The sequence below is a fragment of the Heliconius melpomene genome, chromosome 1 (genome assembly GCF_056956725.1).
Source record: "Heliconius melpomene rosina isolate 202511_hmr_F chromosome 1, ASM5695672v1, whole genome shotgun sequence".
Classification (NCBI taxonomy): domain Eukaryota; kingdom Metazoa; phylum Arthropoda; class Insecta; order Lepidoptera; family Nymphalidae; genus Heliconius; species Heliconius melpomene.
Window position 1 is genome coordinate 976154 of NC_140389.1, and position 23546 is coordinate 999699.

A 23546-nucleotide genomic window follows, 5' to 3' on the forward strand; every position below is an offset into this window, starting at 1 on the left:
TTCTGCTACTTTATATACGTAGATGAATACATTTCCTTGAAAATACCGGCATTGTATAAAACTTATTATAATAGAGGGACCTTCAAGATAAAATTTATAATAGCCTGCTTTTCTATACAAGTAACATAACAATATAATAAGAGGTCATCATGGCACCGCGTCTAACTGTAAAGGGAACGGTTGTGAGTTCGATTTCAACTCCGAGAAGAAGTAAATTATTCCCTCGCTCTAGTAACAAAGCGCAGTGTTGAGTTCCGTCGCTCAGCATCAAATGTTTCGAAATTAGAGTGATGTGCGGAGAACGCAGTGCCGCAACACTAGGTTTCCTCTGTCTATGCAGGAAAAAACGTGATGCTACTATAGTTAAGATCTTAGTTCTAGGCCAGTCGTGGTCTAAAGGTACAAATGATTGACTGTAAACACGACAAAACTGTTGATTCGATTCTCACTTGAGGAAATGAAATATTTAATGGTTTCATCTTCTCGTTCTGGTAAAAATTCAAAGCAAGACATTAAACTGTGCCATCAGACAATGCTTACAAATTCATCTGATAGTGGTGAAAAGAGTGTCTTAGCAGTAGCTTTCCAGGATCCCTCGGGCTTCGCTACGATGTATTTTACCAGAATGCATGTACATCTGCATGGTCAAATGGTACATCCATTCCACTGAGCACATAACACGCAACGGAAGCTCTCAAATGCATTCTCTCTTTACTCCGATCCTATTGATGGTAGCGTGATGTTATAATATTCTAATACAAAATACCAGTAGTTCTTTAATTTAATCTAGTTCCCGAGATAACATTACATTTTCTTTGTATAGATTTAAAAATAAAAGCTATAGGCTCTTTTCTAACTCACAAGAGACACGTTATATTGTCGTTCTATCAGACTATTGGAGCTTACCCCATTAATCTGACTTGCCCTTGAACTGTCTTCGACTAAATCTATTGATAACATTTTCTTATCTTTCTCATAATACTTATCTTGCGAATTTTCTATTTTCCACCCGGAGAGGTTGAATGTTGAATGATACTGCGGAAGTGCAGACGCTCAAATAGTATAATTAGTCACCTCTCATTTTTTTCAAGATGCCGTGGTGGCGCAGTGACAAGGGTGTTGGGATTTGGGTTCGATTCCCGCAGCAGGATAGACAAAGGGAACCTACTATTGAGACTCTCCGTTCCTCCCTTTCGAGGCATTGCTTGTTGAGTGGCGGAACTCAACGATGGGCCTTGGTGCCATAGCGAAGACATTAAAACATTAATAAATAATAATTTCCATTCCCTAGAGCAAGAATCGAACTCGCACCCGCCATGTGTACAGTGAAACGCTTTGCCGCTGCGTAAAATTAAAAAACTTTGCATTTCTCTCTAAACACATTTACAAGCAACGAATGGTAAATGTCTAATTCGTTTTCCTTGCACATGTGGAGTTTGAAATAAATTTTCTTTTGAACTCAGTGGGTATACTCGTAAGGACGCGCACTCGCTGTAAGTATCATTACTGTCAAAGAAGGCTTTGTGAGGAATCACAGATAAAATACAATTTGTTGCAAATACGGTCACGGCTGTGTGTAGCGTTCGCATAAAAAAAATTAAGTAGTTTTATTTTAAATTGAAAAATATCAGGGTGGAAGAGGCAGCGTTCCTTTTACTGAAACTGAATATAGGGGAAAATATTTCAAACCCGGAGCAAAAGAAATTAATCAAGATGCCTCAACGGTTTGGACGTAGGATTTTTTTTTCATTTCACGATTTTTCTCCATACCTGTATTTCGTGTGACGCGCACATACTACTACAAAAATACTACTAAGCGTTGCCAAACTTCTACTTTTCATTCGTCAAAACAAAACCGAACGAGAAAGAACGCAATTCTTTTTCACGCAATTACCTATTTATTATAATAAATCTAAATAACGTTCAAAGCTCTTATTAAAATCACCCTTATTAAATTATTTAGAAATACTGCATGGTTATTGAACCACAGACAAAATTATATTCAAATTTTTAATACACGAAATGATTGGACTACGATAGATAGGTACTTACATTTAACATTAGTTTTACATCGTCGTTGTCGCATTCTCCTTTTACTAGCACTAATATTTACATCATAATTAATATTAAAAACTCAGCATTTGTTTGAAATGTCTTAAAAGAATGTATGTTTTCATAGTACACTCAAATACTGACACACAATAGTTTCACATTTGAGAAAAATACTCGGTAATCACATTATCACGATCACGAAACATTCATCACGATTTTAGAAATCCGATTATTGATAAAATTAATATTAAACAACATCCAAATAATTTAAATCACTTAAGAATTATTCAATTTCTAAAGTCGAACAAAATAATGTAAATACAACAGAGCTTAGCCGTTCCGCGGTTAACTTCTGTTCTTACACAGATAATTAAAAACATTGTAATAGTTGCCATTAACTAAAATACTTATCGAACATACTATTAATTTTTTTATTAAAATTTTCATTATTATTTATATTTTTATAATTATTTTGATAGAAAATCGTATAAAAATTCAATAGTAAACTAGTTTTATAATGTTACACAAGAACCTACGAAAACGCAATTGTATTTGACTTTGACTTTGACGAAATAAATTAATATTGTAATTATTTGTAAATAGTAATTAATAATTGATAATTTTATTAATTATTTTAATATCAAATCATACGTAAAAAGTATAATCTACATTTATTATGAACTATAGTGTTATATTAAACAATCTATCTAATAAAAAAATATATTATATAATATTAAATATATGTATTAATTTGATTTATTTATTTACTTACTTAACAAGGGGTAGGGGGAGGGGGTAGTATTAACAAGAATATAGTGAATGCCTTTTTTCCTGAGGGTCTCGGGACGGGGCATTTATTAAAACCGACTAAATCGTGAAAAAGTTGAGAAACTAATATTAAATATAATATACTCGTATATTATATAATTCGAAGTAATTAAATGTGGTTGGTGAATGTACATACTATTTAAGCGTGAAAATGAAAAAAAAACCAAAAGTGGATACGAGTGTTTTGATAATTTTGTGAATACTAAAAATTCAGTATTTCAAATTATATATAATTTATAATTATTTCTTTATATACTTTTTAAAATGTATCAAATTCTATCCATAGAAGTATAAATCAAGGAATATAATAAATAGCAAAAAAAAATTTATAAAAATGTTTCATTAAAATTACCACTTACAATAATCTTAAACTACAAAACACTGTAACTAAAATTAAACAAAACTAATAATTAAATTAAAATATTTACAGTTCAAACAAGTTCCGCACCGACGGTACCGCCGGAGCTAACTCGTCAACCGCTGTTTATTGTTGTAAGATTTTCTTTTATGCTTCTTTATCGTGGCCCGGCCTTGCATATTAGAGACGGATTGTCATAGTATCGATAGAATTTCTAAAATGTAATAAAATTAAATAAAAATATAATAACGATTATTAAACTTGAAAGTGACATTTAAATGTTTTTAATACAAATAAAACCTTTTTTCTATGTATAGTATGATTAGCTAAAGTGACGTTTAATTAGTCACCTGTTGCGCAATGTTTCTAATGTGGGCACCTACCAGACAAATCTGGGAATATACATAATATTATTTACAAATATGTTTGTATCTAATATTATATAAAAAATATTTGACTCCAGTATTCAGTGGAAAGTGAGGAACGCAGTGTTTTAACACTGGGTTCCCTCTGCCTACCGTCTGCGTGAAACTAATTTTAATTTAATTTATAGTTGCTTTTTTAAATTTATCAATTTGGGATTTTTTCATAATTACGTATTCGTATTTTTAATACCAGTATATTAAATATTTACTTTACATTTCATTATCCCAACACGCAAAGGCTTTTGTTTCTCAAATACATATAAAATAAAAAAATGAATAAACATATAAAAGCTCAAAAAAAAAGCACATTTGTTAAAATTAAAAGTGTATTTTCTAAGCATATTTTTGTTTTACGTACAAAAATAATCCATCGTTGAAGAGATTAAGGACCCTTTCGCGCGTGAATTCGAACCTGTATTTGTTCACCAAATATTGTTTTGTTTGATTATTATCCGCTGTTTGGTCAACGCTTAATGGCGGTCGGTTAATGTTAAATAGCTTTTCAGCTTATTGTGAGCATTTAATTCTTGAAAGCTTTTAATAATTGCCTAGCGCTAAACATTACTTAAATTTTATACTTTTTGTGGGGTACACAGAAAGATTAACAGTGGGATTTTTATTTGAAAAATATTATATATTATGACAAATATTGCTGGCCACCTAACTTATTAGATTATAAACACCTATAAAAAATATACTGAGAAAAATTAAAAATAAACATTTTGCCGAGTGGACGTCATATATTCAAACATATAGTTTAAAACTTTATCACTGCATCATGGCAGCAGACTATATAGAGTAGATATGATTTCAAAGTTTGAATTTGTTGTGGAACAACTGAAAAATGGATATTTTTAAAATTTATACAATCGGGTTTAAAATTACGCCACTCAATACGAATATGTGTTCGAATAAATCAAAAGTAAAAAACAAAAAGATAATTTTATTATTTTTCTTAAAAATCTCTTCTTATTTCTTTCTTTTTAATAACACCAAACATTTATTGATATCGACATTACACATCACTACAAGTCATATCGAATACAAAGAGTGGGCATTGTGTGCCTTGTTCTATTGAGACGGGTACCGTCTAACTAAGTAATAATTACTGGTACAAAGTGTTTTATACAAATACGTACAAACATACATATGTATATATAATCATTCCATACTGTAACCTAGTATATGTGGGTCACATATTTCTTTACCAAAGTATTAAAACTTCTATTGTTACGATTTCCCATGCCTTTCTAGTGGACAGGTTGAATATAGGCTGAGTTTTGTTCTATTATTATTTTGTGAGTAAGTAAGGAGCATTGAGAAAGTTTTTGTATTATTATTTTTGTTATTAATTAATCATTTGAATAATGTTGATATTTAAGAACAAAAGTAGATTCACAGTGCTAGGACACTTCGTCTCTCATTTTTTGTATACGCTCATTTAAGTCTGCTTAAGCCCATATAAATTATAGCCATTACCAGACGACCAGATTCCATATAGTACTTGGTGTAAAAAGGCGCATATTTAAACTTTTTTTAAGCAACATTATGTTTTTAGTAATCATCCTCGTAGTAAAAATTATTGAGAGATTTCTTTACTGAAGATTATTTCCGAATAATTTGCTGCTCATCTAATAATTTAATTATAAGATTTATTTTTATTACTTCAAATATAAATTACATTACGCGAAAATGTTTATACGCCTTGCTTTAGAAAGAATTTTAGGGAGAATTATAACACTCAACATGCAATGCGTCCAGAAAACAGAAAGAAAATAATGACCAATACCTTCCAATTATCCTCCAAAATACTAAAATTATAAGAGAACAAACAAAACACACAGTAAAATCGATTTCCAAGACACACAATACATTTTTCAATCTTTACCTAAAACACAGAATCGATCTATCACGTTGCGTTGCATAGTGCAGTTTCATTCGATTAATGGCTGTCTATAACATCAGCAAATACCCGTCACTAGCGGTCCACAGATACGAATACTGACAAATTGCTAGTGTTGGGATATTGTTACGTTTCTGCGGAATGGATGAAAGCTCAAAATGTTATATGTAACTATATATTTTATATACCTTCAGAAATTCTGTAAAGGTGAATATACCTTTACAGAATACGTGCAAAAAGGATTGAAGAAATAGTGTCAAAACACTCAGTTTTCCACATTTTCGAGTTTCCCAATTTCGAGTCTTTGCTAAAGTGGGGAAATCCAACGCCAAACCAATATGGGGAAGGTAGCGTGGTAGGCAGAAGAAACCTTGTTTAAATTCTCTTCTCCACTTTCTAACTTTCGGGATATTACGGCGAACGCCGCGCTGTGTCTTGTAACCAAAGTTTAGTTTAATTTAATAATTTAATGCAAGTATAGAAATATAGAAAGTAAATATCTAACTGTATACATTGTATTAGAAAATGAACATTCCACAAAGATTGTTGTATAATTTATTTTTATAGTGAAGGAACTGTGCGGCTTTGACTTCTGGCGCTAAACATTAAATATTTCTGTATTTTCTATACTACACCACTTTCTTCAACAGGGTATGCAGAGGGCACCTAGTGTTAACAGAACTCCGTTTTGCATTTTCCATCGTATTGAGTGACGGAATTTAACGCCACGCTTTACTTTGTTAAGCGAGGAAATTAAATTCCTCATATTTAATTATTTTCCAGAAGATTCAGGCACTAAATGAAAAAATGTCAAAAAAAACCTTTTTTTATACAGCATTAGTTAGGAAATAAAGATAGAAGAGTTTCCACAAAGACCCAACTAACCTCATAAATCCTTTTAAGCTTAAGTCATAAACTTCACTGTACACACAAACGGTACGAATTTTATTATTAGCTATACCAATTTAAAAAGGGACAGCTATATACGATTTTACGCGTTAAAAAGAGATGGAATGCTGTAGTTTCATATTGTGCTCATCTGAATATTGAGATTAAAAGTGACGCTTCGCTTGGCGCAAATTATTAGTGGTAGGGTCGGCGAATAAAGTCATCTTTATGCCAAATAGTTGTATAAAAAAATGTTCTAAAGACACATTTTTGGTAACCCTAATATGTGAAACGTAAAATAAAAATTGTATAAGTTACAATTGTAATTACAGTGTGTTTTATAAATGTATCTAATTTTTAATGGTAGTCATCGTCCGTAACTTTGCTTAGAAGTACTTTAAGATAGAAAATCCCACTATTTTCCTGTTTCCGTAAGAATTTCGGGAAGTTATTTGTTAGTGCTTCCTTACACTCAGTTTCCCAGTTGAAACTCAACAAGCAGGCCCAATATTGACTTTCTAAGTCCAACTGTTTCATATTATTTGTCGGTCACTCAGTAACGGAATTTTTATTTATATAGATAAGTTAAAAGTTAATTTCAATTAAAGTAACAATTCCTAAATACAGGATAATAGTAGTAATTGTGTAGGTGAGGAGCTCGGAGTAGTGCCTGGGACTTGCAGATCAAATCTAGGTCCGAGAAACGCCTGCCCCATCGTAATATTTTATTTATCTTGTAATATTTTTTCCATGTAAAAATTTAAACAGACTAATATTCTTTTCTTACTAGTTAACTAAAAATCTGCATTATTTGCTTTGTCTAATTATTGAAGAGTGGAAGTTTAACGACAAACAAATACCGTGAAACACTCTAACCAAACGATTAAAAAATATTAATGATTTTATTTGCATTACGTTATTCCTCAATTAATTTATTCCAAAAATCGAAACCATAACTCGAGAGTTATCTCGAGAGTTATCTCGGACACGAGTGTCCACAATCATTTTTAATTTCCTTACATTATATCAAACACACACTTTTTCTGACAACACTACACACATACTTACAAACGTAGACGTTTTTGCGCACCGTACCTCCAGTACCAGTACCAGTACCAGTGACAGACACCTTTTTGTGTGAAGGCCACGGAAGTAGGTCGTCTGGAAGATATATTTTTAAGTTGATTTATACATATTATATAGTGTTATACGCTTATTACGTTCGTAATCCGATCTTATTAATGACTTTATAGTATTTTTTACTTAATTGCACATACTCGTATCAATTAAGAGACCAGTCGTGGCGCAGAGGCATAAAGTGTGACCGTAAACGCGACTGGTTTTGGGTTCGATCCCCAATCGAGAAGATTAAATATTTATTTAAATTTATATTTCCATTTTTTCGCTTTCGTGTCGAGGCAAAGCGCGGCGTTGAGTTCTGCCACGCAGCACGCAATGCCTTCAGAAGTCAGAGGAAAATGGGGGTATTCAGTGTTTTAACATGAGGTTTCCTTTGACTACCCTGCTGTATGCGGGATACAGAGTGAAGCTGATTTTTATTTACATATTTGTAATTGCACATACATATCTAGTAACACCATATATCACTGTAGACGTATTCAGGTTCAAAGGACACGTTTTTTTCCATTCACAGCAGCGACACTGGCTTACTGTAATAACACTTTTTTTATTGTTCTTTCTATTTAATAACACTACTGTATGTTGTCTTAAAGATGTCATTTTGTCGCTCATCTGGCGGAACAATGACGTATTTGCACTTTTTCCAATCACAAAAAGACTGATTGAGACCATCGTGGCGCTGATTTATTTCAAAAAATATATCAGTTCTAAGTCTATAAGCCCTATTAACTTCAAAATCTAAACTTTACTTAATATGGCTTTAGCTTAGTTAATAAATCATCCAATATCCAATAGCATTAATGAAACGGCCATGCCGTACATTTTGACTAAGGTGTAGAGTCTATGCAGTTAGGACTTGGGCATAGTGTTAGATAGATAGATAGATAGATAAAACTCTTTATTGCATACATAAACAAACACATAACTAAATAGTAAGACAGAAGACATAGAGTAGCATGCAAGGGCGACCTTATCACTATTAGTGATCTCTTACAGGTAACCTTAACTAACATAAACTTACGATAGAGCAGGATATAACGGTAGTGCATAAGTAATAAAGAGCGATATGAATACAAATAAATAGTTTGTATGTGTAGGTATATCTGAGCACTAAGTTTCCAGGTTCTCTCTGCCTACCCTGCTATGTGCGTAATATAGCACGAAGCTATAAAAAAATATATGAATTCACAAAAAATCGATACTAAAATCTCATTTGTATTGGCTTTGAAACTGATTTCTATGAAAAGCCTTGCCATCCCTAGTAACTAATCTATATATATAAAAGGACTTGTCCTCACTGACTGAGGTAAGACGCACGCACAGCCGTAACCGCTGTGTGTAGAAACGTTAAATTTGGACAAAAGTTTACTTTCATAATCTGGACATCCACTAAGAAGGGATTTTGAAAAATTTTAACCCTAAAGGGGTGAAATAGGGGTTCAAAGTTTGTATGGAAAGAAATTTAAATCGGCACCGATTTTTATAAAATTTGAAATTTAGATTTTTAAAAGTATTTAATTGAACACGTATTTCATCGTTTTCTGGAATTCGCCCCCTAAGAGTGCAAATAAGGGGTTGAAAGTTTGTATAGGTTTTTTTTAAATCGTCACCAATTTTTATAAAATTTGAAATTCAGACTCTTAAACGTATTTAATTAAACACATGTTTCATGGTTTTCTAGAATTCGCCCCCTAAGGGTGCAAATAAGGGGTTGAAAGTTTGTATGGGAAAATCTTTAAATCGCCACCGATTCTTATAAAATTTGAAATTTAGATTTTTAAAAGTATTTAATTGAACACGTGTTTCATCGTTTTCTGGAATTCTCCCCCTAAGAGTGCAAACAAGGGGTTGAAAGTTTGTATAGGTTTTTTTTAAATCGTCACCAATTTTTATAAAATTTGAAATTCAGACTCTTAAACGTATATAATTAAACACATGTTTCATGGTTTTCTAGAATTCGCCCCCTAAGGGTGCAAATAAGGAGTTGAAAGTTTGTATGGGAAAATCTTTAAATCGCCACCGATTTTTATAAAATTTGAAATTTAGACTCTTAAAAATATTTCATTGAACTCATGTTTCATGGGTTATTAGAATTCACCCTTAAATACGCAAGCGAAGCTGCGCGCGTCCGCTAGTACATATATAAGATGGTTAATAAAAGTTATTTCCGCAAACAAAAATTAGCTGTCAGTAGCAACATAGGTGGATTCGATTCATATATTTTATATTAAATAAATACATTTTATATAAAATATCAGGACTACTTATAATAAGTTATGTATTAAAATAGAAACTATTCATATCGAGGCCAGTCACGGCGCAGGGGTACCAGCGTGCGACGGTAAATGCGAGAGGAGGTGGGTTAGATCCTGTTCCGCTGCAGAGTTAACTATCATTCATTAAAAAAAATCCACCAATTGAGCTAAACGAAGCGAAATATCATCTTTCATGATATATAAAATATGAATGTAATCCAAATTTTATTTCGGTATCTAAGTTCAAATCATTCAATAATCAATACTCAGCTACGTCGTATAGACAGTTATCCTCGCGCTGAGTTATAGTTGACTGCGAGGTATTGTTGGTAGCTCACCCTTACTATGGAAAATATTATTAAAAAGTTTTATGAATAATGATATAGCCATTTTTTTTAGATATCTATATCATACTAGCTTTTATATCTTGTTCCCCGCATTTTCAAGTAATGAAATATAAGGATAAAATTGAAACGATTAACCTGATCGAATCAGCTTCACGTGTATCCTGCACACAACAGGGTAAGCAGAGAGAACCTAGTATTAAGACACTCCGTTCTCCACTAACGAGATAAAACAAAACTAATACAAGAACTTAGTTCCTATTAAGGCACATCTGTTCGACTCCATTATTTGCCTCGTTACCAGAGCGAACCAGATAACATTAAATGCACAGATAACATTATTGCACTCGTTACCAGAAGACATTAATTTTTTTATTTCCTCGAGTGGGAACCGAAGCCAAAACCAGTTACATTTGCAGTCACTTGTGCTTCTGCGCCATGTTTGACCTTAACCATATACATATATACCTAGTATAAACAAACAAATTAATTTACACCCCACAAAATAGAATTCCCAACCTAAAAGTGCTCAATAAATCTTCCCAAACCTATCTTAACCTGATGGTACCATTTAGAACTCGAAGTCCCCATAAAAACGTGTAATCTTTACCCATAGTAGAAGACAGATCAGATAGGAACAATTTATTATCGTAATCTTTTGATATCAAGAAAATCATTTTTCTCACACGATTTCTCAAATGCAATTATATATTTATGTATGAGATACGTTATTTAAGTGACTCTTAAAATATGAGTTTGTATGGAATATTTATGTGTAAAGACAGTTGAAATGGTTTTTTTTAATGAGAAAACCATTTTTGTTGATCTTTTACAAGATAAATGAAAGGAATAATAAGTATACATATGTAGAGTTTACTGTTACTTCACGCCATATCCTCCACATAACTGGTTAAGCAGAGAGAGAGCTCAGTGTTAAGACACTCCGTCCTCTACGCACCCAATTTTAGAGACACTGCGTGATAAAACATGTTACTCAACCTGAGAAAAACAATGTAGGTATTGATATGTATTGAATTAAGTAATAGTAAAACGTAGAGTGTTCACACTGCGTCCTCTCTACCTACCACGCTACATGCGAGAGGTGTATAAATCAACAGAAATGATCAAGTGCGAGTTGCAATCGCCTTACTATATTTTTTTTTCATTTTTATTATCGAACTACAGAACTCCAAAAAAACGAATGAACTAAATCAGACGTGAATTTATTACGGGCCCAAGTAAATTGTTGTTTACACCTGTCTAATATAAGGACGAGGGACGCGCGAGCGTTGACAAAAAAATAATTGATTCGGTCTTTATTCGATTTTTATTTTTTATTTATATTCAGCTTCTCACTTTAACGCCTAAATAGATGTATGTGCAATACATATTTTGTTTTATTTAGAAATTCAATTTTATTCAATAATTGGATTTAACTGGAAATATGATACTTAGGAATGAGGGAGGACTACCTATTTTAATATTAATAATATTTTAGTAATAAAGAATTGGAACTAAAAATTAAAAATAATCCTTGTACACAAAGTTTAGTAAAAATGACAATTCTTTAAGTAAGTGGTTTTTTCATTGTATTCAAAAATAATTAAACATGCAAATAATAAAGAGTGAGCTGACATATTATCGATAATACCATTCTATCCTGCAATATTCTAAAATGTATGAAAACAAAAAAAAAACACAAATTGAGTATATATGCTGTCACATCACTATCGCTATGGAAATAAAGATCATTTGTTAGGACGATACCTAAAAGGCAGGGTTGGATAAATGACGTGAATTAGGGTAAAAAAATTGGAAGACGACTGTTTTTTACACCTAAAGGGTTATGCTAATACCTATTTCCTGTTCCGTTTTTTGTATGGAAATTTTGAAATATTATACGAATCATTTGCCATAATGGTGTACTATTTTATGGCATTTTTAGCAAAAAAATTAAACTACCTAGCTCTGTAAATAAGAAACACCGCATTTGTAAGTTAACAATTTAAAAATGTCATACTTTAAAACCGTAGCGACTACAATTGTGATTGTTTCAAAGGGACGAGACTTAACAATCAGCAAGTGCTTGATTGCCTCTAACGAACTAAGGTCGGTACACACGGTGCAGCGTTAGAGCTGTAAAATCGAGTGTTTTTGTAACTTTTTAAATATTCACACAGTTTTCACATGCTGTAGAAGGTAAGGAAGAGGGAACCTAGTGTTAAAATACTCAATTCCCTATTTTACACCTAATTTTCGAATAATTGCGTGATGAGTGACAGAGTTCAACTTCGCGCTTTGATGTTTACTTTACCGTTACCAGAGCGACAAAATGAAAATAATACATTTCCCCGAGAGAAAATCTATTTCATAACCGTCTTGCCACTGGTACTACGAAATCCGCAGAAATCCTAAACAAGTGTTCTAGCATTACGATTTCTTTTCTTACAATGTTGATATTCTCAAGATGCTAGTTGTTGTTACGCAACAATTGTGGGTTCATTTCCCACTTCGGGAATTTGTTATTTTAATTTCTTAGCTGTAGTGTGGTGGTGTGTGTGGGGAACGGAGTCTCTTACTTAACTCTAGTCCTCTATTCCCAAGAGGACCTCCTCCTATATGCAAGATACAGCGTAAAGCCGAACATACTAACAAAATCCCAGAAATAACAAATAAAACATTTTAATTATCATTTTAACTAGTCTACACTAACCTTTAAGACTGTCCACTGTGAAAAAAAAATACAAAACACAAAAAGGCTTTTCAACTTCTGCCTCTTCTCTTGATTGTGAAAAAAAAAAACAAAAGTCAAGTTTCAAAATGAGCACAGATTATACATGCGTAACGTCAGATGAAGTTTTGGAAAACCATCGCCCTTGGGGAGTTAACTTTTCTTAGCTACGAAGTGATACAGACTTGCTTTCTTGCTATTTATGAAAAATATTTCTTTAAAAAATATATAAAACCTTCCCATTTTGTAAAAAATGCCGATAAAAAGGAAATTTGAAGAATTTTGTACATTTTTTTGCATTTTATACAGTACTCTTCCTATTTGCAAGAATGACGAATTTTAATGTCGCAGTTTGTCGATATTGTAAGTGAAATTAGAACCAAACGTTTGCCTATTAGTTTTCATAGAGCCTTATTCCATAGACACTTTATTCCGTGCTAAATCCTCCATCCAGAGTCGGAACTAGAAGCTGTTCTTTGTTTATCAGAGCGCTATAATGAAAATAATTCATACTCTCGAATGGAAATCGAGCCCACAATCATCACGTGTGCAGCCTTGCAATTTCCCCACATACAATATAATGATTTTTTGATATAAAACAATAGTATTTTAAGTACAATCCAACAGACACAATTTTTTTCTATATAAACAAGCAAAAAGAAAGTAAAGAATTGTGTAATGGGAGAAAAATTCGACTGAACTCGGACGAGGGCTTCTGAATCTTTAAGCGGAGTTTGAAACATTCCACACCTGCGTCCGGGTTAGAATATTTTATGTAAGTCAATGATATTTCTTTAACTTCATGGATTTTTCCTCATACAGTACAGTAGGCAGAGGCAACCTAGTGGTAAGACACTCTATTTTCTACTTTTTTTAGTATTGAGTACAAAATATCTGGTAAGATATACCAGATGGAAAATGATAGGAAATATTGTTAGTATGTCCAACAATATAATACAAAAAAGACGAATATGGGAAAGTGATCCTGCATCAAAACAATGACATATAACACAAACACAAAACAATATAGATTTTTATCCAAATAAAAAAAAATAGTCCATTTATTGAGAGAGACTATAGGCGTCTTGACGGAACATGTAGGCGAAGCCGCATTAAAAAATATGTACGATAATAAAAACAGCTTTACGCTTGTCCTCGTAAAGAGAAAGGAATGTGTAAACGCTACGCTACTAGGTTCCCTCGGCCTACCCTGCAATCAAAAAAATCAAAGATCCTCTGGATGTGACTTTTACTTTCCGAGAAATTGGTGGACAAATATACATTTTCCAAATTTAGTACATATATTAGGAAGGCTAAATAATAATTATTTTCAAATCTCACAATATCACATATTATATCAAACCTCCATAACTAACTTCCTTATTTAAAAGTAATTTAAAATGTTTCAAGTAACGATATAATTACGTAGTGAATCCCGGCGTTGGGTTACGCCACTGATTTCACACATATAAACGTTGAAAGTCGCCTTAACTTAGTTAAACGCCCAAATTGGTCTTAATAAAACTTCCACAAATGAGTAATAGACTGTTGAACTGATAACCAAGTGACTCGGAAAACAAGGGGACAGTGGGAAACAAAAAAATAATGAAAGCAGAAGGGGCCATAATAAATAAATAGACGAAGAAATAAAGTAATTTGTCTTCGCCGACTTCTTCAACCTCGTACACTGTTGAGTGGAGAGCCACTGGTAGTACTAAAGGTTGAACTTATACTTATAAAATATTACAAAGCTGAGGGTTCGTTTGGGTGCCTGTTACAAGCGTACGACTGTAAATGGGACAGATTGTTAGTTCGATTCCCACTCGAGGCATGAAATATTTAATATTTTCATTTCCTCGCTCTGGTAAAGTAAGCGCGACGTTAAGAACGGAATGGTTTTAATGGAAACGGACAGTCTTAACACTAGGTTCCCAGGTTCCCTCTGCCTACCCTGCTATGTGCAAGATACAACGTAATGCCAAAGCTAAGCTAAGCTTTGCACAGAACAAAAGTTGACATAATAAAAGCGCATTAAAAAAGCGTGAAGCTACACAAATCTACCCAAGTCGACAGCCACAGTGTTTCCACAATACTTACCGGTAACAAATGACTCGATGGGGCCCATTGTGAAAATATTAATTAATTCCTCTCGCAAAAATAGAAATGAGCAGCTAGAAGGAAGCCGGCGCTTATCAAATTCACTTGTTTTGCAAATCAACTCGAAAACTTCGTTTTAATTACAGGATATCTTATGTATTATATCTTGTATTAACTTTATGTTTTTACCCTGACTTTCTCTAGATAGATTCTACTCTATAAAACTCTTCCGTCAACTTATAAGTTTTAAGATACGTTCTTGTTAATGTATAATTATAAAATTTGACGAAAAAACTATATATTGTTATGAAATTCAATTTCTTGCACTGGTAACGAGGCAAAGCGCGGTGTTCCGTTCCGCCACTCGACATGCAAGCCCTCGAGTCCTCTAGGTTTCTAGGTTCCCTCTGCCCTCCTTGCTCTTTGCGGGATAAAGCGTAAAGCTAAAACACATTAATAAAAAACTAGCTGTCTGTAAAGTCGATTTATGACGATAATTATAAGTGATAACGGCAAAAAAAAACATAATAATCACGAATTATCTAACAAAAGATGACGATCTAAGAAAACATTATTATCACAGATTTATTATCACTAAATTATCATTATACATATTTAGTATTTACAAAAATGGAGTTAATAGAATATATTTTTTGTTAAATATAATATTTATTTGCACTCGTTAATTCAAACATTTTTTTATAACTAATAACAATGGGAACGTTTAGGCCAATGGTGTCTCTCTATCGCTTCACTAGGCTCCCTCTGCCTACCCTACTTCATAGATCCAGCAAGATAAATGCGTGAAGGCGTGAAGCTGGAAAGTAAAATAAATTTAATACATATACAGACAGAATTACAATTTTGAAAACATTATAAGCAATAAAAAGTTTTCAACGGATAATATTCGCTTCAACTTGATATTGCTGTCTGATGAATAAATATTTATAAACAAACTGATTGATAAAATTAATTTTTGTTTGTCTTCTTATTAATTAACTTATAATTTATTTTCTTGTTAGAGTAAAATAAATATATAGCAGATCAGATATAGCAGATATCTGATTTATTACGTGGCATGTTTATTATTAACGAAATAACTATTAAATAAATCGAATTTTATAAGGCTTTCTAATTTAATATTGTTTTGTAAATATTGAAAATATATTTAGAGGCCGTCTTGGCCTAGTCGTACAGCATCGCTTGAGTTGGGTCACTATTATTCTGATTGTATTATGTATAGAATTTTCAGGAAAATTTTTTGCGGTAGGAAAATAATTCATCCCCCCAAGTGGGAATCGAAACCGCAACCTCTCGCATCTATAGTCGCACTCTTATGCCTTTGCCTGACTGACCTCAATATTAATAATACATAATAATTAATTTGTGTATCATTATAATAAACTTATAAACCTACGTATCCACAAAAGTGATAAGGACCACAGGCTATATAGCCATTTCATTGTGGTTTCGCCGTAACAAAGCCTAAAATCTAAAGCCAAAACCTAAATTACTATTAAATCTAATTTACCAATTTTACAAATGAACAACTGTATATGTCAAAATGTTCGGTTTCAAAGGCAAACGGCAATTATTGTCGTTTAATTAAATGGAGTTGTAATTTGAAACGGTGGGTTGGGGTTCATTTTTTCAAACTTTTATAACGGTTTCGCGCCATCTCCCTCAGATAGGGTAGGCAAATGGAACCTCGTGCTAATACACTTCATTCCTTAATTAAAATAAAAGGAATCCAATTTCCCAAAAGTTCAGTGAAAAGGACATAAATTCGAGAAAAAATATGTTTAACTTATCAACAAAGTAATAAGGCAAAGCGGTGCTGAGCTCCGCAACTCAATTTGCAATTTGTTGAAAATTAGTAGGAAAGTGGAAAACGGAGTGTTTTAACACTAGGTTCTCCCTCTGACTACTCTGTTAAAAAACATCTCATTCTATATAGTATAAATAGTTGTAGGTATATAGTTACTGGGTCAAGATGGTTTCCAAGTTTATTTTTGGTATAATTTCCAAAAAATAAAAAGCATATTTAAATTCCTATTACTTATCGAATTTCCTTATTATTGCGCCACTCATTGCTCACCTTTAATCTTAAATCCAAAAATATAATGAATTAATTTGTATAAACGTGACTAGGTTAGGTGAGCTCTGTCTTGTTACCAGAGCGAGGAAGTGAAAATACTAAATAATTCATTTCATTCATGCAATCGAATCCGCAGTCATGTTTTCAGTTACACATAGCAGGATATGCATTGGGAACCTGGGAACCTAGTGTTAAGACACTCCGTTTTCATTAAAACACTTCTGTTTGTGGAGAACGATGCAATCATCTTTATATTTATATCTAAACTAGCGAACGCGCGCAGCTTCGCTTGCGTATTTAGGAGTGAATTCTAATAACCCATGAAACATGTGTTCAATGAAATATTTTTAAGAGTCTAAATTTCAAATTTTATAAAAATCGGTGGCGAATTAAAGATTTTTCCATAAAAACTTTCAAGCCCTTATTTGCACCCCTAGGGCGTGAATTCTAGAAAACCATGAAACACATGTTCAATTAAATATTTTTAAGAGTCTAAATATCAAATTTGATAAAAATCGGTGGCGATTTAAGAATTTTTCCATACAAACTTTCAACCCCTTATTTGCACCCTTAGGGGGAGAATTCTAGAAAACGATGAAACATGTGTTCAATTAAATACTTTTAAAAATCTAAATTTCAAATTTTATAAAAATTGATGAGGATTAAATTTTTTTTCCATACAAACTTTGAACCCTTATTTCACCCCTTTAGGGTTAAAATTTTTCAAAATCCCTTCTTAGTGGATGTCCGGATTACGAATAGAAACATCTGTCCAAATTTCACGTTTCTACCATCAGCGGTTACGGCTGTGCGTGCGTCTTACCTCAGTCAGTGAGGACAAGTCCTTTTATTGTGGTGAGAATTATGTTTTTTTATCTTTGCCTAAACTAGATATTTTTTAAGTTTTTGAAGAATATTACTATTATTATAATAATAGCTTACCAAAAAAAAACTAAAAAGTTATGAAAAAAAAAATCGTAGCTGTTGAGTCCATGATTGGATTTTTTTCCTTAATGTACACATTTCATCAATGTTATTCGGCGGAAAATGTCGAACGAGTTAACACTAGGATCCCTCTGCCTAACCCGCTATATGCGGGATACAGCGTAACGCTGAAAAAAAACCATCAACATAAAAACAAATACTAATATACTTATTGAGTTATAAATTTATAATATAACCGATAGCATATTACAATGCTAATTATAATCACATACCTATAGACTTAATTACTGAACAACGCCAAACGTATGTCAATCGTGTGTTGATACGTTCATAGTTATTAGCTTCCAGGGATATTCAAAGTTTCAAATTATATTATCAGCATCTGAGTGCAAATGCGGCGGTTGCGAGTTCGATTCCCAATCTGTAGAAATTTATTATTTTCATTTCCTCGCTCAGCTCTAGTAAAAAGACTGCGGCTTTGATTTCCTCCTCTCAACATGTCTTTAAAATTGAACCAAAAACACTAGGTTCCTAGGGAAACTAGGAATTCCTCTGCGTACTCTGCTATGTGTAGGATACTGGTGAAGCTAAAAAAAAGATTTTGGAAAATTAAACTTGCAAAACTAACTAACTACAACTAGATACTATAACTAATTTTTCCTTAAGAGTCCAAGATAAATGTACTTACCACTACAAGCTATACTTAGCTATACTATAATTTTCTTGCGCGCCAAACTTTGAAAGAACATTCTCTGTATATTCTAACCAATAATTATTAAATGATATATACTTAATAAAATCCCAATCTTTGGAAGCGTGTGGTTTGAAATTTGGTAAGCTCATTACGGATATCGCTTGAATATCATTTTAATTGAATATCGAAAGTAACCCTTAATGACATGTTGATGACACTCATAGTCTGTGATTAAAGTTAATTTGTTTATTAAGTTTCGTTTTATTTTCACGCAGCTTCCATATTCTGGGGTGGGCAGAGAGAAGCTGGTGGAAAATATTTTAAATTTTTAGCATCACGCTGTATCCAGCACATAGCAGGGTTGGCAGAGTAAACCTGGGAGCCTAGTGTTATGACACTCTGTTCCCATTAAAGTCACTTCACGTTTACTTACTTTACGTATCGTTACCAGAGCGAGGATATGAAAATATTAAATATTTAATTTCCTTGAGTTAGAATCGAACCCCATCCTGCTACGACTCTGCTCGATTATTGCGTATAAAAAAAATCTTAAATATTATAACTTATTTATACACCGCGATATACCATCAATCACTATAATTAGGTGACATGACGTTATTAGATCGTAACCACAAATTAGATATATCTAGATTTAGAACTTTAAAATTAACTCTAACCAATAAGCTTTGGTAATCTAATTATTATATTGGGTGGATTAACTTTGAAATAACACTATTGTAGCGCAGTTTATAATTTCATTAGCGCAGGTATTTTTTTTTTCAAAATAGCCAACCATCCAAGCAGTCAGACCAGTAAGCCGTACATTCTCATCAACTTACTTCTTAATAGAAAAATCATGTGTTGGTAAGGGTGGGATAACACTTTAAAAAAGTAAAAAAAAAAAACATTTTAAGAAAACAGGTTGTAGCTTCGACTCCCACTCGAGGAAATAAATTATTAAATATTTTCATTTCCTCACTCTGGTAAAGAAGCAAAGCATGGAAAGAGAAGACCGGAAGCGTCTTATTGACAATGTAACGTCTTTACACTAGGTTCTCAGGTTCCTTCCGTATATCCCGATATGTACGCCATACAACGTGAAAAAAAGAAGAGTATGTATAAATGTTTATGAAACCTACAACCATCGCACTGACAGTCAAACGCTGTTCCTGCACCACAACGGCTCCCCCATCAATCAGAGCCTTTCACCATAACCAATTGAATAAAAACTGATAGAAAATTCATCGATATAACCCACAAGGCCATTTTATTTCGTTTCCACGTAAAAGCCTCTAATACTTTTATTTAACGACGTTACAGCCAAGGGCCGAGCCACGGAGGGATGAGTACTTAGTACCTTCCAACACTTAGAGGACCCCTGAAATATTTATTGCCGATCAATTTGTAGGGCAATCCGATATAAGCTGTAGTTATATGAGATTTTTTATTTTTGCTACACTTTTAGTTGAGTTACGATTATGGTGAAGTATTTTTTTTTTAAAACATAGTGTGTTGTTGAGTTTCGCAACTCAACACACAATGCGTCTAACATTAAGCTTTTGTTGGAGAACGGAGTGTCTTACCTCTACCAAGTTATTATTTCTATTTTATGTTTATAGTATTTATTTTTTGTCTTTATAACAGAGGAAAATATCATTATAATATATAAATCTTCTGTGAAGTTACTACAAGATTGGTAAAGATTATAAAATAAAAAAAATCATTAGTTTTATATATAATTTATTATATTAAATCAACTATTTCACAATTTTAGTTACTTTAAACCGGTATAATATGTTACTAGTATATGCTATTATCTTTATACTTATTACTGTAGTTACAACATAAAATAAAAGATAGTACCAAAACCTTTTATTATATTAAGAAAATTAAAAAAAAAATAAACTGTCGTAACGCAGGAGCAATAACGTACGACTGCAAACACGACGATTGTGGGTTCGATCGCGACTCGTTGGAATGAAGTATTTAAATTAAAAATATATATATATATATATATTAAAATCCAAAACAATGATTTTTAACCTGTTTGCCGGTGCCGGCATTTGTGCGCATATCTCAGAAACGGCTTAACCGATTTAAATACAGTTTTCGCTATTGCATTTCAGTAAAGTTCCATTAACATATGGTGCAAAAGGTTTCAATCAGTTCATAAATAAAAATATATCAATATTAAGTATTTTGTTCAAATTGCTACAAAATAACTGTTTGACTAAATTAGCTGAAACTTTAGTTTCCAATATATGGATTTCCAATTTTCTTTAAAAATATAATGTTATTAGAACTCGAAAGTAATTTAGAGCAAATAAATAATTTTGTAATTCAAACAGGCGAATCAGGGAGTCGCTAGCAATATATACATATGTACGTATATAATTGAAAGTTCTTTATTAAGGCAACATTTCCAATTCGGCTGGCAAAGGAATACTTTTCATGTGGGCGAAACGTTTTAACGCGTCATATTTACTTCTCAGAGCTTCGATCTCATCTCGTATTCTTGTGTTTTCATCTTGCATCGCTTCCATGTCTTGCCATTCCTTGAAATAAATATTGGTACTTAAAAATAGTATTTGTTTCCTAAATGTTTATTAATTTTATGTTCATACTTCAATGGATTCTTGAGATAAATATCTTGATAGAAGAACAGACAAACATTCAATGTATACTAAAAAGATATATTACATTCCATTTACTGACCATGCTTTATTCGGAATTAATAAAGTATGAAGCTAAAAAGTTACAGAACTTGTGGCACAAGAGGCACAAGCGTGCAACCGTAGACGTAACTGGTTGTGGGTTCGATTGTCATTTCCCAGGAAATAAAATATTTAATATTTTAATTTCTTTACTCTGAACCAAGTAAAGAAACCGCGAACAGAAGTGTCTTAATGTAAGCGGAGTGTCTCAATACTAGGTTCCTAGGCTCCCTCTTCTATTTTTCCTATGTGCGATACACAGTGTGAAGCTAAATAAACACCAAATTTAAAGATAAAAGCAGCACTTTTTATTACCTTTTATCTAACCAGAATGAGAAAATGTAGACATTCAAATCTCCAAAAATTGAATTCAGTCAGTCATTCAGTCAGAGGCTGTCCTGCTGCAACACAATAGCTTATTATCAAGTAACATTAGTTCTCACCTGACTTTTCTCAGTTTCCAATTCATCTTTCTGTTCTATTCGTTTGATTCGACATGATGCGGCATAGCCTCTGTTTTTTAGTGTCCTTCTTCTCTGCTTCATCCTAAAAGATAGAAAAACAACTATTATAAAAAAATATATAAAATTGGTAGAACTTAACACTGTTTTTTTTCCCATTTTAATACAATCATTCTCTTAAGTGTGGATTGAACAGATAAATCTTGTGTCAAGCGCACCACAATGTGTATATAAATATTTAAATTCAGAACACTTTTATAAAATAAAATAAACAATATAATTATTAATATGTTTTACAGAAGAAATTTTGCAAAATATATTATCAAGCTCCATAAGAATTGTAATCTATGATTAACATATTGTTATTATTAATATTAGTTAAAGATCAATACATATAAACAACAATACAAATAATTGAAAAGGCACAAATAAAGTGACAGAAAAAGTAGTACATTACCCACCTAACTATTTGATCTCTTGTAAGACCTCTCATTTTAAGCTGTCGATTTAAGTCTCTGACAGAAATTGAAACCAGTTCATCATCACTGATTTCTGCACAAGGAGTGGGAGACAATGGTGCCTGAAATATGTTAATTATAAATAATTTTCACATGTATGTATTTAAAAAGATATGTATATTTTGTCTATGTACATAATGATAAAATAAACAATTGAGTCATTCAATTTCAATTATAATTTACATGACATACAAAACTATTTCTATAGTAATTAAAGTAACAGAAGTATTAAAATATTGTTTAAATAAACATACAAATATTGCTTATTCAATGATTAAACAAAAGCTGTAACACCAAAATGTAAGAATACAATTCTGTAGACATTAAACAGCAGTAGAATAGACAAAATTGCCATGCATCATTAAATTTTACTGAAAATTACTTACCATTATCACTTTCCTTACACCCTGTCCTTTCAAATCATGAGGCATAATAATGTTTTTGGAGAAAATGTAACGGGGACCCGTTACAATATTTTCTTAACCGTTTTTTGATCTCACAGTACAAATGGTACTACTAAACAATCTACAATCAGTAGAAAACAAATTTCAAATAAATAAAGAAAAAATTATAGTTGATTTTGATTGATGTTATTAAAAAGAAAAATATATACACATTTCATTAAAGCGTATAGTAAATACATACGTCGAAATTACGAGAAGTGGGGATCTTAAGTTTGATTGAGGAAGAGGTATGAGTAATAACAACTACATTTTATAAAGTACTTTACCCTTTTAATATAGAGCTTAAAATTGTATGCGGTTATAATGGGCATCTATATATACTTTATCTATATTACTCTGTAAAAATTCGGATACTCGTTTCTATAAGAATTGTTATTAATTTTACTTGACTTGTTCTTGACTTGTCTTTTAAATCAAAATTTCTTTATAGTGTTGTTACAGTTAATAAAAATATTTTAAATACTTGAAAATAAAATTTCAACATTATTAATGTTTTTGTATATAATTTTTAGTTATATGTATCCGTAAGGTAAATAATAATGCTTTGAGACTTGAGTTTGATCTGCTTTTGAAGTGTTGCTAGTGTTAACAGATTTGCAATAAATTTAGTAGCATTCATATACTATGGTAT

The 23546-nt window shown here is 32.1% G+C and overlaps 1 protein-coding gene across 1 annotated transcript; it reads right to left on the reverse strand.

Moving 5' to 3' along the window:
- Nucleotides 1–20483: 20483 nt before the first annotated feature.
- maf-S (MAF bZIP transcription factor K) lies at nt 20484–23103 on the reverse strand. Its single transcript, XM_085192300.1, has 4 exons — nt 22838–23103; nt 22395–22513; nt 21916–22018; nt 20484–21313 (listed from the first exon to the last, which is right to left on the reverse strand). Exons 1-4 carry the CDS (start codon nt 22880–22882, stop codon nt 21167–21169), a joined length of 414 nt encoding a protein of 137 aa, XP_085048426.1. The 5' UTR covers nt 22883–23103; the 3' UTR covers nt 20484–21166.
- Nucleotides 23104–23546: the final 443 nt, after the last annotated feature.

What these genes read in the sequence shown, in the direction of transcription:
- maf-S (XM_085192300.1), bottom strand. Translation starts at nt 22,882, where the DNA reads ATGCCTCATGATTTGAAAGGACAGGGTGTAAGGAAAGTGATAATG. An exon ending in ACAAGAGATCAAATAGTTAG is followed by an intron (nt 22,019 to 22,394) that starts GTGGGTAATGTA and finishes TCTATCTTTTAG; the next exon opens with GATGAAGCAGAGAAGAAGGA. An exon ending in TGGAAACTGAGAAAAGTCAG is followed by an intron (nt 21,314 to 21,915) that starts GTGAGAACTAAT and finishes ATTTATTTCAAG; the next exon opens with GAATGGCAAGACATGGAAGC.